At 56.3% G+C, this 15010-nt stretch overlaps 2 protein-coding genes across 13 annotated transcripts in view; one reads left to right on the forward strand and one right to left on the reverse strand.

Annotated features, from left to right (window-relative positions):
* Nucleotides 1-3072, reverse strand: part of MORN1 (MORN repeat containing 1) — a 51399-nt gene extending 48327 nt beyond the window's left edge. For 2 of the 10 annotated variants that reach the window (XM_045475338.1, XM_045475340.1), the window contains exons 1-2: nt 2872-3065; nt 2174-2245 (exon numbers count right to left, since the gene is read on the reverse strand). In XM_045475338.1, the coding sequence (XP_045331294.1) occupies nt 2174-2245; nt 2872-2944 (145 nt within the window). In that variant the 5' untranslated portion in view covers nt 2945-3065. Of the gene's footprint in view, nt 1-2173; nt 2246-2871 lie in introns of all 10 variants that reach the window. The other 8 variants (XM_045475336.1, XM_045475335.1, XM_045475343.1 and 5 more) reach the window with 6 other exon arrangements.
* An 86-nt stretch (nt 3073-3158) lies between these two features.
* On the forward strand, nt 3159-14035 carry RER1 (retention in endoplasmic reticulum sorting receptor 1). 3 transcript variants are annotated; one of them, XM_045475346.1, is made up of 7 exons: nt 3159-3368; nt 6195-6282; nt 7471-7575; nt 9513-9612; nt 11203-11281; nt 12312-12447; nt 13076-14035. In XM_045475346.1, the coding sequence occupies exons 2-7, from the start codon at nt 6202-6204 to the stop codon at nt 13163-13165; spliced, it is 591 nt and encodes a 196-aa protein (XP_045331302.1). In that variant the 5' UTR covers nt 3159-3368; nt 6195-6201; the 3' UTR covers nt 13166-14035. The 3 variants fall into 3 exon arrangements, with proteins under 3 accessions (XP_045331302.1, XP_045331303.1, XP_045331304.1); XM_045475347.1 differs by lacking the exon at nt 7471-7575 and having other exon boundaries at nt 3209-3368; XM_045475348.1 differs by lacking the exons at nt 3159-3368; nt 7471-7575 and adding an exon at nt 3605-3992.
* The last annotated feature ends 975 nt before the right edge of the window (nt 14036-15010 follow it).

The raw sequence follows: 15010 nt of genomic DNA on the forward strand, positions 1-15010 counted from the left end.
TTAACGTTTTATTTAATTTATTTATAGCAGAAAAAAAAAATCTGATGTTTTATGACATATGTATTAGTGTTCTTCCATAACAAATTATTACAAACGGAGTGCTAAGACAACAGAAACTTATTATCTCACACTTCTGTAGGCACAGGCCAGAATTACAAAATCAAGGTGTAGATAGGGTTGGCTCCTTCTACAGCCTCTGAGGGAAAATCCATTCCATACTTCTCCCCTAGCATTTTGCCAGCAATCCTTGACCTTTCTTGGCTTACTGATGCACCCCTCCAGTTTATATTTCTGTCTTATATTGCCTTGTCCTCTGTGTGATCTCCCCTTTTCTTCTCTTATGAGGAAACTCATCTTTGGATTTAGGATTCAACTTAGTCCAGGATGATCTCATCTAGAAATTATTCACAATCATACCTGTAATGGTTTTTTCTTTTTTTTTTTTTTTCAATATATGAAATTTATTGTCAAATTGGTTTCCATACAACACCCAGTGCTCATCCCAAAAGGTGCCCTCCTCAATACCCATCACCCACCCTCTCCTCCCTCCCACCCCCCATCAACCCTCAGTTTGTTCTCAGTTTTTAAGAGGCTCTTATGCTTTGGCTCTCTCCCACTCTAACCTCTTTTTTTTTTTTTTTCCTTCCCCGTCCCCGTGGGTTTCTGTTAAGTTTCTCAGGATCCACATAAGAGTGAAAACATATAGTATCTGTCTTTCTCTGTATGGCTTATTTCACTTAGCATAACACTCTCCACTTCCATCCACGTTGCTACAAAAGGCCATATTTCTTTCTTTCTCATTGCCACGCAGTACTCCATTGTGTATATAAACCACAATTTCTTTATCCATTCATCAGTTGATGGACATTTAGGCTCTTTCCAGAATTTGGCTATTGTTGAAAGTGCTGCTATAAACATTGGGGTACAAGTGCCCCTATGCATCAGTACTCCTGTATCCCTTGGACGTTTTATTTTTTGAGAGACCGAGAGAGACAGAGCACGAGCAGGGGAGGAGCAGAGAGAGGGAGACACAGAATCCCAAGCAGGCTCCAGGCTCTGAGCTGTCAGCACAGAGCCCGACACGGGGCTCAAACCCATGAATGGGAGATCATAACCTGAGCCGAAGTCAGATGCTCAACCGACTGAGCCACCCAGGTGCCCTGTGGGTAACTCTTGATCTCAGGGTTGTGAGTTTGAGCCCCACATTGGGGTAGAAGTTACTTAAATAAATTAAAAAAAAAAAAACTTAAAAAAAAAAATAAAAGGGGGAACCATGAGGTCTTAGACACAAGCCTCCCTGCCTGGCCTCGAGGAAGAGAAGCAAAGATTTCAGACAAAAGCAAAAAATGTCTTGTGTGACAATGACACAAGTCAAAAGGTTAAAAATATAGAAAACACTAACAGCCAGTAGACACAAAAAGAACTCATATAAAAAAATTCCAGGGGCGCCTGGGTGGTGCAGTCGGTTAAGCGTCCGACTTCAGCCAGGTCACGATCTCGCGGTCTGTGAGTTCGAGCCCCGCGTCGGGCTCTGGGCTGATGGCTCGGAGCCTGGAGCCTGTTTCCGATTCTGTGTCTCCCTCTCTCTCTGCCCCTCCCCCGTTCATGCTCTGTCTCTTTCTGTCCCCAAAATAAATAAACGTTGAAAAAAAAAATTAAAAAAAAAAAATTCTAAAAGACCAGTTCTCCAGGAGAAAAACGGGCAGAGGATATGAGAAGGCAGAATCCCCAGACAGACATGCCCGTGAACATAAACGCTTAAATGCGGGAAAGTCTGGGCCCACCTCTGGAGAGGACTCCCCCGCCTCTTAGTACTTTCTCTTCTCTGATGCTGAGGTGTTTTTGTTTGCTTGTTTTCAAAACTAGGTAATTTTCTTGATCATCAAAAGTAAACCATGAAGGCAATTTTCACTTTGGCCGAGACAGATGAAAACCCTGGGGAGGATTTTACACTTGTGGCTTCCCCTGCCCAGGGTGCCCCAGAGCCTGCCAGCAGGCGTTGGCGGAGGGGTCTCTCAGGGCCCTGCAGGGACTTTCCTCGACTCTCATGACAGGGAGCGTGGGGCCCAGCGCTGCTGCTGCTCCTGCAGCCACCTGCCCGCCCAGGCACCCCAGGAAATGGGCTGTCGGTGCAAGGTGGCAAGCGTGGGAGTGGGCCACAGATATTTCTTACCATGTTTCTTTCCTCCTTTCCATTCTCCTTCATATCGAAAGAAAGAATTCGGGTACACGTAGACACCATAACCTGATTGTTGGAAAGAAAATGGACGTGTGAGCACGTGGTGACATAGGTGACCTCGCTGACAATCAACAGACACTAGAGACGGGTGGTCTCTGGGCCCTGAGGGGAGTGTGCAGGATGCGTGCACATGGTCCTTGAGAGGCTGCGGCCTGGGGAGGGTCTGGGAGACAGCTGCTGGGGGAAGGTGAGGTACAGGGTTGAGGGGAAGGGGCCAGCCCCGCCATTCCTCTGCACGAACGCACCAGGGTCCTCTGGTCCCCTCGGGACAAAGCCCACATTTACACCTGAGGGGTCCTGCCAGCAGCTGCAACCCTCCAGTTCCCCACCAGCCCCGTTTCCACCGCGCAACCTGGACTCCTGCACCTGCCGTAAAGAGGCCCAGGCTCCACCTGAACTACCTGAAGATGGTTCTTCTCATCTACGAACAGTTCCCCCCAGCCTCGGAACCGCGCGTCCAGGGTCAGGCCCGGACCCTCCCGGCTCCGCTGCGGGCCCGGGACCCCTCCCACTCGCGGGGGTGCCCCCCTCCCAGGCTCGGGACACCGGGGCTTCCCCGGGGTTGTCGGCTGGGACCTTGGCGTCTCCCTCCCGCCGCGCACGGAGGCCCGGTCCCGGCCTACAGCCATTACCGTCCCGCGGCGGCCTCGGTGGGTCCCGGCGAGGCAGGCTGGAGCTCGGGCTCCCATGGCCGGCGGCTGCCATCTTGCCGCTTGGGGTTTCCTTAGCAACCAGCAAAGCTCTCTTCCATTGGCTCGTGGGCCAGCCTCTGGGCGATAGCAATCTCTGGACTGGAGTTGTGCAGGCCCGGAGCCCCCCCCACCCCCCCCCCCAACCAGGACGCAAATACGCATGCGCAGCACAGCGCGTTTCCGCCGCTGACGTCCCTTCCGCCGAGGGGACCGCCCGCCAACGGCCTTGGCGCCCGCGCCGGAAGCGGAAATGGTTGGAGGCTCTCGGCTCCGCCCCGGCGGCCATCTTGGAGGCTCCGGAGGCGGTGCCGCACAGGACAGAGCGGAAGTGCTCGGCTGTCCCTTCCCGGACCGTGCGAAGCGCCGGCGCGGCCGCCTGCCCGCGTCCTCCTTCCCGCGGCCCTCGGAGACCGCGCTCGACCGCAGGGAGCGGCGAGGTGCCGACGGGCGGGGGGAGTCCGGGCGGGCTGGGCCAGGCACGGGGCGGGGGCCGTGCGGGCGCGGCGGCGTGCTAGGCCGGGCGGGGGCTGGGGCCCGGCTCCGGGGGCGCGCAGTGACCGCCTCCCGCCCCCGCCCGCGGGCGCGGCCTGGGCGGGGTGGGCTGCCCACCCCCGGCTCGAGCGGGGACGTCCGCCCTTCCTCCTCGGGTCCTCGCTCGACACTGGGGCTTGTCTGTAGGGGGTGGGTAGGAAAGCGTCGGAACGAAGAGTTAGGTTGCCCAAGGTGATATCTGGAAATATTGCAAATTACGGCCGCAAAAGTCGAAGTTCTCCAAGCTGACTTTCCACCCGTCGGTGCTCCCGCGCCGGGGATCGCGCAGCCCACAGCCGCCCTCGCCGGTGAACGTTCTTCGGGGCGCTCCCTCGAGTCCCGAGAGGAGAGCGGCCTGTGAGCCCTGGAAGTTTTCCCGAAGCTCGCTCCTCTCAGCGGGGTTGGGCTGTCAGTTCGTGGGCCTGCGGGATCGAATCCCCCGTGGGTGAACAGAGCCCTCGGCGGTTGAGACCCAGATCCTGCTGAGCGCGGGAGGTGACCCCGGCCAGGTGCACTGTGGTTAGGGCCAGGTGCGGACGTCCAAGATGGGCACGCCCAGGGGCGGGAGGAGCGCTGGCCGGGGAATGCGGTTTTGCTGAGAATGAGTAGGTGACGTCTGGAAGGGCATTTCAGCGGAGGGAACGGCCCCAGAGGTTGCAGGTGAAACTCTCACGTCTTGGACCTAGGAGGAATAAGGGAGGAGGGCGAAGTGTGTCGTCCCCCCCCCCCCCCCCCCCCGGCAGGATGCAATCCTGTAAGGGCCATGCTTGCTGTTTGAGGAGTGCGGGCTCTGGGGCAGGGAAGGGCCCCAGAACTGGGCACAGAGACAGTTGTGTGCAGTTTCAGGCAGGACCCTCTTTGGAAGGGTTTTGTTAAAGTGCTTTTTGCTTTGTTTTCCTTCTGACTGAGCACAAAACAGTACTAAGCGCTACAGAACTGGCCCTTTTAGGTGACAGGGCCCAGCAGTGGTCCAGACAAGGTTCCCCCCGAAGAAGCCCCCCGTATTCTAATAAGAAAACGAGAAGTGAGGAAAATCAGAAAATGGTTGTCACGCAGAATAAAAACCAGGTGATATGAGTGACTAGAGATTGTTGACCGGAGGGCCTCTCTGAAGAGGTGGCCTTCAGCCTGAGCAGGGGAAGAGGCTCACAGACAGAGGAACTGGGTTAGGGTGGCCCTATCCCAGAGACAGGGCTGGCACGTCTGAGGGAGGCTCCTTCTGCCAGGCCCTGGGGGCCCATGCAGCTGACTGGTAACTCCTGGGCGAGAAGCCTTGGAGACAGGGGCCAAGGTGCTGTCGCCCCCTTTCACACATCGGAATGAGGTGTCGCTCAGGTCCTACCGCCAGAAGGTGACAGAACTGCTAAGAGTTCACTTCCTTAATGTTACTGTGGCGGTGACTTTCATCGAGCCACAGGGAGTCACGTGACGCTGTCTGTGTTGCTGGCCAGGCGGTCAGAAGTTCGCTAACGTGTGTTGGAAGGGGTTCTGCACATCCCTCTTGCAGGCAGGAGCGCGTCCTCTCCAACGCGGCTCTTCTGCCGCAGTTCAGGTGGACGTTTTGACGGTGGACACTTTGGTCGTAGAAACGTGGAAGAAGGGAACACTCACGAGGATCCATAGGACAGGAACGTTACTGATGTGGCTTTCTGCTGGCCTGGCTTTGGCCTACGCAGGGAGGCCAGCCGTGGGGGACTCTCTCTCAGAACGTACAAACGCACCCCCTGAAGAGGCAGGCCTGGGGCTACCTTTCTGCTGGGTTCAGTTGTGCGACTGCACTTTCTGTGTCTCCCGTGAGGGCACAGGGCGTTTCTTCCGTGACACTTTTGGCCCTCTACCTGTCCTTACGTCCGCTCCAGGACCTAGTGTCATGGAATCACAGTTAGCTTTAACGCAGACTCGTTTGGGAGGGTGCCGCGCACAGGTTCGGGGGGCAGCGCCGAGCCCGGGCCTGGTGTCTTCATCAGCACCTGGGACCTCTGGTTCGGGCAGCGGCGTGCTCAGATGGAGAAGCCGAGGTCGGGCAGAGCTGCTCCTGACCTTGGGTCAGTGGCTTAAACTGTTTGAGACTCGATCCTCCTCAGTGAGATAGGAGCGATAAAGCTGCTTCGGGTGGCTGTCTGGGTTCTCATCGGCTAATTCCTCACGGAACCCGTGACGGCACGGCATGTGGAAATAGGCAGGAGCGGGTAGGATCCCTTCTGCTTACAGATGAGGATCCGGGGTGCAGGCCGTGGGCTCCCTCCCTGGGAATTGTGTGGCATTTCCCTGTTCACGGAGTGGAGGCCCAGGCCGTGCACAGCCGGCCGCCGGTGCCCTGGGGAGCAGCCTGGGTGGAGAGCAGGGCACGCCTGGAGAAGAGGGGATGCCGAGGGGAACCCTGGGAATAGAGCAGAGGAGGGAGGCGTGGGTGCAGCGGCCCCAGGGAAGCTGTGTCCACAGGACTTGACGGTCGGCGAGGGCTGCTCCTGGGGGCCAGCGGGAGGAGTGCGGTCCAGGTGACGTGACCGGGAACAAAAGTCCCCGGTGCTGCTCTGCATGTCACGTGCCGGGCTGGCTCTCCGCCAGGGCCTCTTGGTTGCGTCTGTCCCGTGGACAGCCCGTGGTAAAGACACCCAGAAGAAAGGAACAGTCAAGACAGAAAATGTGCTTGGTAGTATCGATGAAAGTGGGGTAAAGTGACGAAATCCTCGAGTGCTTTTTTAATTTGAAGTCTTTTGTGTGTTTCTCAGGTACAGGATGTCTGAAGGTGACAGCGTGGGAGATTCTGTCCATGGGAAACCTTCTGTGGTGTACAGATTCTTCACAAGACTCGGGCAGGTTGGTTTCTCTGTAGTTGGAGCGGGTAGTTGAGTGGGCCGGATGGGATTCCTGCCGACTGGGAGCGTGCTGGCCGCTGGCGCGCCCAGGAAGAGGGCGGCGGACCTGTCCCCAGCCTCCCTTCGCGCCTTCCCCGTGCTGCCAGCGTGCTCGTGTCTTCTGTGCTTCCGTGAAGGGCCACGCAGAGGTTTAGGCCTGGGGGCCGCATATGCTCTCTGCCACTCACCTGTTTTCTTTGCTTTTCCCCAACAGCTTTTACAAATACGAAAACACTTCTTAGCTCCTGGGTGGCGTGGCTGTGCCCTTACCGTCCTGTCTCCTGGCCGCCCACCTCCCCGTCCACTTGGCCGGGGGGCTCTCAGGCCCCCTCACCCAGCTCTGTACTTGATTTTCAGGCTGTAGCTGTGGGCTGAGGCCTGCTGCGGTCAGCGGTGCCTGGAGACAGACACACACACACACACACACACTGGGTTCAGAGGTCTGATTCGGTGAACAATTGCACGTACTGATGTTTTGACTCAGAATGAAAAGCATATCTGGTTTTAAAATTAAAAAGCATTTGGGAAACTTCATAATTACTGAAGCCGGGTGACGGTCCTTTTACTTTTATGAGTGATTGACATTTTTCATAGAAAATTAAAAGCTTGCAGGTTAAAGTTAATTTGAGAGTGAAAATTAGACAGTGCACATACGTCTACTAATTACACGTGCTTGCACACATGCGTGTATGGGTAGAACCAAGGAATCCTTCCGGAAACGTCACCGCTTGGTGCCCACTGTATGTGAGCTCCACCCCGCCAGGGGTCAGGCTGTGGCTGACTGGGCTGAGGCAGGGTCTGCCTGGGGCTGCTGGGCAGGGCTGAGGCCAGCTCGGGGCAGGGGGAGGTGGGGGCTTCGGGACCCCTGTAAGGCATACACGCCCCCAGTGCCCTTGGGGTGAGGTCAGGTGTCCTCAAAACGACGGCTCAGGCTGATGCCGTGGGACCGTCTGCTAAGAGCGAGTGTTCTGTCGTGTTTTTGCTCAAGGGCTGGGCCTGTTTCGGGAGTGGTTGCCGGTTGGGGTCAATCGTAGTCACTGCTTCGTGCCGGTAACTTAAAAGCCGGCAGCCAACGCTTACAGGAAGCGTGGCTGCCTCGCAGCAGGCATCGTGGGGTCTGTGCGGTGCATGTGCACTCTTGTCTTTCTAGATCTATCAGTCCTGGCTGGACAAGTCCACGCCTTACACGGCCGTGCGATGGGTGGTGACGCTGGGCCTGAGCTTCGTGTACATGATCCGAGTCTACCTGCTGCAGGTGGGTGTGGCCGGCCGCGCGCTGCCCAGACGTGGTCTCGGGGCGGGGTGTCGGTTTTCCTTCTGTCTCTGGAGGAGGAGGTTTCATGGCGAAGGACGTGGCCTCTGAGAAGTCATTTTTCAGGTAAGGACTAGATGGAAGAAAAATTGCGGTGACTGTGTTTTAAAATTGGGTCGTCTGCAGCTCACCCTAAGTTTGTCATACCCTGCGGCTAGAGTTCCCAGGATAATCTTGACATCCTCCCGGGGCCGGTGAAACTCCACCGGTCCTGGCACAGTGGACCCTCTGACCCTGCCTTGGGACTCCTGGCACGAGAGACCCCGGGGTGACGGAAGAACCTTCTGGATCAGCCACCTCATGCCCTGAGCATCCTGAGGGCTTAGCTGTTTCTCTCAAGTTCCCTTTCAGGAGGCCGAGGAGAGAGAGAGGGTTGTTGAGTCTGAGACCTAGTGACCGGAAGTGGGTTTGAAGGACCTTTCTTCAGCTCGGGTGATGTCCCCAGACGTCCCCTGTGCCGCGTCTGTGTTCTCCAGTGCCCACCTGTTCCTGGGTGCGAATTCTCTGTAGGCCTCGGGTGCGGGGTATCTGATGTCCCGTTACATCTGGAGGAAGGAAGGTCGAAGGCCTCGTCCACAGTCTTTTCTCCTCTGTAGCTGGAAAGGCGTTTCCTCCTTTAAAGCAAATGCCTCCGTCGCGGATGTTTCCAGGACGTAGGAGGACATGGGCCCACCGGTCAACACGCTTGTGTCCTGGGCTCTACGACGTGTCCACTGCTGTGGCAAATTCTCCCTTGAACTGAGTGTAGCCTTTGTTCCCGGATACTGTTGCCTGTGCACGTTTCCTGTATGCGAGCCTGACGCTGGCTCCGCGTGGGGCCGTGGGCGCCGTGGGGGCCGTTCTGTGGTTCCCCGTAGCAGGACTGCACAGCTGCTCTGAGGCTGATGTCAGATTTACTGCGGTTGTTTCTAGGTTTGTCGTTTGAATGGGAACTTGGTTCATTCTGTAACGGACAGAGTGACCCGGAGACCTTGGTTTCGGGGTGCTGGCGGGACGGGGGCGCACCTCACGCAGACTCACCGTACTGTCTTCTAGACCCGAGTTCGCACCTGCTGTGGCGTCGCTCTCAGGAAGGCACGCCGGCAGGAGACCGTCGGCTTTCCACGTCTAGTCCGTGGTTTCCGGACTTGAAAAATAGGAAGGCGGAGGAGTTTTTGCTTGTGTGCAAGTTGTTTAGGCTTTTAGAGTCGGTAGCACCGTGGGTCTTGGTGCCGTTGGGTAAACCTGGCACAGGTTCGCGTGCTTCCGTTTGTTTGCACGTCCCGAGGAGGGTTTGGCTCCACGACCTTCCCTGAACCTCATTCTCGACTTCCGGATTTTCCGGTTCTGGATTTTTCCGGGCGAAGGTTATTAACACTTGTGACCAGTGTGTGGTGATGGTGGCGTGAGGGGCCTACCGGGAGGGCCGATGGCCGGCACGTCCTGAGCGACGGCTCAGATCCTGGACTCTGGTTCAGGTGGCCGTCGGGGCGTGCACGCTGGCGCCATTCGGTGCCTGGTCCGTACCTACCGGGGGCTGTGGCACAGCTCAGGCGTGCGGCTTCGCGAAAATCCTCCTTTTCGTCTGTGCTCCTGATGGGGAGCTGCTGGCTTCGGGTGTCACGTGCATCCAGCTCGACCCTTGGAGAAGTTCTCTGTTTGGGCCGTGGCTTGTCCACGGTCACGCTCACAAAGTCATTTGAGGTCAACTGCCATGGTGGGCGTCCACTGTGCCTCTTTGTCGCCTGTTGCCACAAAAGCTGCCCCTCCTCCTGTACGTCAGTTGTGAATACTCCGAAGTTCGGTTCACCTGAGGTCAGGAGTTCACGGCATGGTAGGCCGCGATGGGGTCCAGGGGCGGTGTTGGGGCATGCCATTGACCATGCCTCCTTCTCTTGCAGGGCTGGTACATCGTGACCTACGCCTTGGGGATCTACCACCTCAACCTTTTCATAGCTTTTCTTTCTCCGAAAGTGGATCCTTCCCTGATGGAAGACTCAGGTAGAGTGGAGATTGTCCGCTTGGCTCTGTTTGTTCGGGAGGGTTGTGATTGTGTGTACTTCACAGTCGCCTCATTTGAAACCTGAACTTCTGAGACTGTCCTCTTGGTGTTTAAAATGTACGTAGAACCTTGGTGATGACAAATTTGTGTGTAGAATGAGTCCTTAAACCTCTGTAAATGCGTGGGGCAGGTCCTCGTGTCCCTCTGATCTATAGACCAGGGAAGGGAGGCACGCAGGGTTGTGGGACTCGTCCGAGGCCCTGTGGTGGAGCGCGTGGGGCAGGGCTGGCACTCTTGCCTGACGGCCAGCCCGTGTGAGCCCTGTCTACACTCGATGAGTCGGCCCCCTTCCTGGGAAACCAGAAGTCTTCATGGGCAGCTTGCTGTGACCGGCAGAGGCCACCGGGGTCTTGACCGCTGATGGCCCGTTGAGGGCAGCACTCTCTGATTATCCAGGATGATGGGTTGAAAAGTTCTCGTCTCACGCTGCTCCTGGCCATCCCCGGGCCAGCTTGGGGAGCCAAGCCCACACCTGACTGGCCGGCCGGGGGCGGGGGGCACTCTGCCAGCACGTCCGTCACCACTGTTGTAAAAACTCAGATGCAGCTGCCCGCTCACGTGACCCTCCTTGTGATGCTTCCTGAGTGCTAGACGTTTTCTCCAGAATGTTCACTCCGTGACCAGAAGCCTGTGGTTTTTTCCTATGGGCTGTTTAATGAAAATGGTAAAGGAAACAGCACTTCGTTTGCTGTCATTTGGGGGAATTAGGTGATCGAGAGATCTCCTCTGTAGGCCCCAGTTTCCTCGTGTGTAGCTGGGCAGGGAGGGTGGGGCGGCCTGACTGCTTGGGCTCCGCGTGGAGGGCAGCCATCCTGAGTGGGACTCTTGAGCGGACCCAGCTTCATGCGTCTCCTGTGTGAGCTCGGCTGGTGCGTGCCTGACCACTGGCGTGCGCCATGGCATTTATGTGACTATTTAAGATGTGCAAGAGTTTGTCCTAAAAAGAAATTCTAGGGGCACCCTGGTGGCTCGGTCGGTTGAGCGTTCAACTCTCGATATCAGCTCAGGTCATGATCCTAGGGTTGTGGGATCAAGCCCTTCGTCAGGCTCTGTGCTGAGCACAGACCCTACTTAAGATTCTCTGTATCTCTATCTCTCCCTCCCCCCTCGTCCCTCCCTCCCTCCCACCCCTCTCCTGCTTTTTTTTTTTTTTTTTTGTGGGGGAGAGAGAGTACGTGTGCACGCGTGCCTGAGTGGGGGAGGGGCAGAAAGAGAGAATCTCAAGCAGGCTGCACGCTCAGCACAGAGCCCAACGTGGGGCTCGATCCCACGATTCTGGGATCATCCTGGGATCATGACCTGAGCCGAAAGAGAGTCGGACGCTCCGCTGACTGAACCAGCCAGGGGCCCCACGGTGAGTTGATTTCTCGATCGGTGAAGATTCTGTGTTGTGTTTGGTTAAGCAACCTAAATCTGTGCCTCACCCGGTGGGCCTGCTCATTCAGAAGCTGTGGGGACAAACTCATAAACGCAGGTGGAGACAGATGGAGAAGACCCATGCTCCATTTCGCTGACATTCTGCCTTTCAGATGACGGCCCTTCGTTACCAACCAAACAGAATGAGGAGTTCCGGCCCTTTATTCGAAGGCTTCCGGAGTTTAAGTTTTGGTGAGTGATTCCTTAGGGTAGTTAAGAAAGGCTTGTCCTCAGTGTGACGAGACCAAGAACAGAGGTTCTGGTTCCAGTGGGCCGGCAGCGGCTTCTTAAAGAGACGAGTTTCATTGTGTGCTTTGGGCATTGATTCCTAGTGAGTGCTGTGCTTGGCGGGGCACGGGGCAGGTCACAGAAGCCTCTGTGGGACAGCCCGGTGCCGGGGGGCTTCTCCTGGTTGCCAGGTAACACCAGTACTCCTTGAAACGAGCGCAAGAGAAGCTGCTTCGGGGTAGAGGGTCCCGGGTACGTTGCAGACGTGGAGCTCAGGAGGGAGGGGTGCCACCCCACACACGGCAGCAGGGCTGGGCCCCTCCAGGGCAGGTGCGGCCTTGGGGACGTCTGTTGTCCCCGGGAGTGCTGTGCTCGGGACCGGGCTGGGATGGGACCTCCCGGAGGCGGTGATGTCTGTGTGCTGTTGTACAAGGAGGAGTGTGACACGTGGACAGGTGACTCCTACAGCATTAGGAGCAAAAACCCGAAGGGAACAAACTGCCACACCTTTACTTTGCGTCCCTGATGTGTGTGAGGGACGGGGCGGGCCCTCTGCAGGCATCCACGCGCTGGATGGGGGCGCGGGGCGTGCCGGAGCCAGGGCACTGCCTGGGGAGGGAGCAGGTCGTGGGTGGGATGGCCCTGCAGCCCCCCCAGGGAAGTCTGCCTTTGTCCTGCCGCTGAGGGAGAGCCAGGGAGGGGTTTCAGTAGGGCCCTGAGTCCGTGGGCCGGGCCCTGAGCTGGAGGGAGCCGCCGGGATCCCCTCAGCGATGCGTGGCCCCGGGTGGGGCTCATTCCACGCGGCAGACACGAGGCCCCCGAGTTGTCCTCGAGCTTTTGGCACGAGCGGTAGTGTTTCACACCCTTTGTGATTTCGGAAGAAGACGGGACTCTCAAGGGACTGAGGAAGCGCGGTGCATGCCAGGCCACTGCTGCCCCAAGTGGGGATGCTGCCGTGGCTCCGGGTGGCACTGACCTCCTCCCCTGCTTTAAGGCACGCGGCGACCAAGGGCATCCTCGTGGCCATGGCCTGTACCTTCTTTGAGGCTTTCAATGTCCCGGTGTTCTGGCCCATCCTGGTGATGTACTTCATCATGCTTTTCTGCATCACCATGAAGAGGCAAATTAAGGTGAGCACGCGGGCGCTGCGGCACTGGGAAGTGCTGAGCGGAGAGCCCGCTTGGATCTTCTCTGTACTCGGAGCGTCATGAAGCTTCGTACAGGTTTGCAGCAGGGACAGGGCACAGCCCCTTCTCATCAAGGTGGCCAACTCAAATCTGTCCCACAGTCCGGCCGTTAAGCAGACGGCTCTTTGGGGGCCAGGTGGGAAAGGCCCTCAGTTCTGCTGTGACGTCCTCACCGGCCCATCGTCCTGGGGGCTCAGAGCCCGGGGCCCACCACAGTAGCCGTGTGTCATGCTGACGTCACCCTCAAACAGATCCCAGGGCGGCTTGTCCGCCTCCCCCCTGGGTATCAGCAGGGTCCAGGCACCTCCCATCCCGGGGCCCCGGCCCAGCCCTAGCCCTTCCTGCATGTAAGGGGTTTTAAAACCTTTCCCCCCACTCTTGGGATTTCCAAGGAGCTCAGCCGACCCCGCGGGCCCTGGAGGGTTTTGCTGGGTCGCTGGTGGGGAGGGGACCAGAAGCTTTTTGGAATGCCGGTTTCGTTGCCCCGTGCGTAGAGAAGAGCAAGATTCAGATGTGGAGAAAACACTCACCACGAACGAAGCCATTGTAAAATGCATCTGTTTGTCCCCAGCACATGATAAAGTACCGGTACATCCCGTTCACGCACGGCAAGAGGACGTACAAGGGGAAGGAAGACGCGGGCAAGACGTTTGCCAGCTAGGCGCTCAGCTGGACCCATCAGAGTCTGAGGACGGTTCTGCGCCATTGTAACAATGCCTTCTTCCTTCACATAAAGTAGTTGATTTCGAGGGAGTCGAATTTTCTTTTTAAAAAGGAGCTTCAATTATTTGTAACTGAAACATCAGGTTCTTGAAGAAACTGACATTTAAACCAAATTGCATTGATTTATTTTTCAGTGACGTTCAAGCGTTCAAATGGATGGAATTCTAGGAAACTGCAGGCTGGGAGGACTGTCGGGTGGGGTGAGGGGTGGGGCGGGTGGTCTCAGTTGTCGTGTGGTCCTGGAACGCACCTGCACGGAAGGAGCCAGGTTTCGCCCCAGCTGCCCCCCGCACCCCTGGACGCCATGGCCACGTCGCCCAGCTGGATGATGATGCTAACCTGATTCCTGCGCTTTGGAGGAACATTCGAAAGGTGATTTTCAAGTAACTCTGGGGTTCTAATGCCAGTTTCCCAATTTCATCTCACGAGAGATGTTTCAAGTTGGTCTCTATCATAATGACTCAAAACTCTGTTCTTAACTACCATGATTGCTTTTGAGGGCCTGGAATTATAAATATATATATTATATTTTAATTGTTTGGAATTATTTTGACACATTTCTTTGATACCTGAAGAGTTGTTTGTTTTTGATTAATTTAAAGTTGATCTCATGCAGCGGCCCCTTTATAGAAACAACTGGTAAGAGCAGACCAGTTTGTGGGTTTTAACACATGGCTTCTCACTTTCTACAGGAAAACAGAACTCTGACCCGCATGTCAACTTTTTTGATGTGATAAAAACAAATACTCGTAAACATTTTACTAAGTGACTTTTTAATTCCAACTTTATTAAAGACAGTGTCCCCTTTCTTGTGGAGTCTTTATCTGGAACACTACAGCTCACCAGTGTTGAGCAAACCCGGCTGGGAGGCGCACGGCCTCCGCAGGGGTGAGTGGGGTGGCCCCGAGGGTGGGGGTGGGTGTTGAGGTGCAGACACGGGGGCTTCCTCCTGCCCTTCGGGGGGCGGGGGGCAGGCGCGCAGCTCTGACTGACCAGTGTCCCATCCGTCTTAGGGGTTTAGGCACTGAATGTTTATTGTCTGGCTTTTCTTTTGCCAATTTGTGCAGATCTGAAATTGAGCTCCTCTTGCTTTGAAGGGCCCGATTCAGACCTTTTGTGTATGTCGTTGGGTATTTTAATCTTGGTATTTAAATGATGTTCTCAATCCATACTTCTGAGGCGACACTGTAGCTCTGGAGATGCTCAAACTCCAGACACTTTCATTCTTCATCCTGTTTTCCTAGCAAATGCTCAGGCCACAGATGTGACGGGAAATTGTTTGCGCTCGGTCAGAGCGTAGGTAATGGGCCTCAAACCGTGGAGCCTCTCTCGGGCTTCTCTCCATCCGGAGGTCGGCTTCTGTCTGGCAGGGTCATGGGGCCTGTCTCAGGCGGTGAGCTCTGTCAGCCGAGGAGCCGTGTATTCCCGAACAACCGTGTCCAGTCCATCAGATTCCGGAACTCTCTGCATAGGCCTCTCTCATAAGCCCACGACGCGACAGGGAATGCGACATCATGACCACAGGTTCTTACCCTTTATGAATCTGATTTTCAGTTCACCCTTAACAGCCTGAACTTTCCTACGCTTCTGTGGAGCTGGTCTCCTAAAGAAGCTTGTGGCAAAGTCCTGTCTCTGGCAGAAACTAAATACTTTTAAAGACCTAAAAGTAACCAAAAGGCTAGACAGCGGTGACCTGGTGTGCGCAGCCGGCCTGCCCAGGCCTCGGGGAGACGGAGCTCTGAGAGCGGCGGTGGGTTAGGTGTTAAAAAAGCAGAGAACGGGG

The sequence above is a fragment of the Leopardus geoffroyi genome, chromosome C1 (genome assembly GCF_018350155.1).
Source record: "Leopardus geoffroyi isolate Oge1 chromosome C1, O.geoffroyi_Oge1_pat1.0, whole genome shotgun sequence".
Lineage (NCBI taxonomy): Eukaryota > Metazoa > Chordata > Mammalia > Carnivora > Felidae > Leopardus > Leopardus geoffroyi.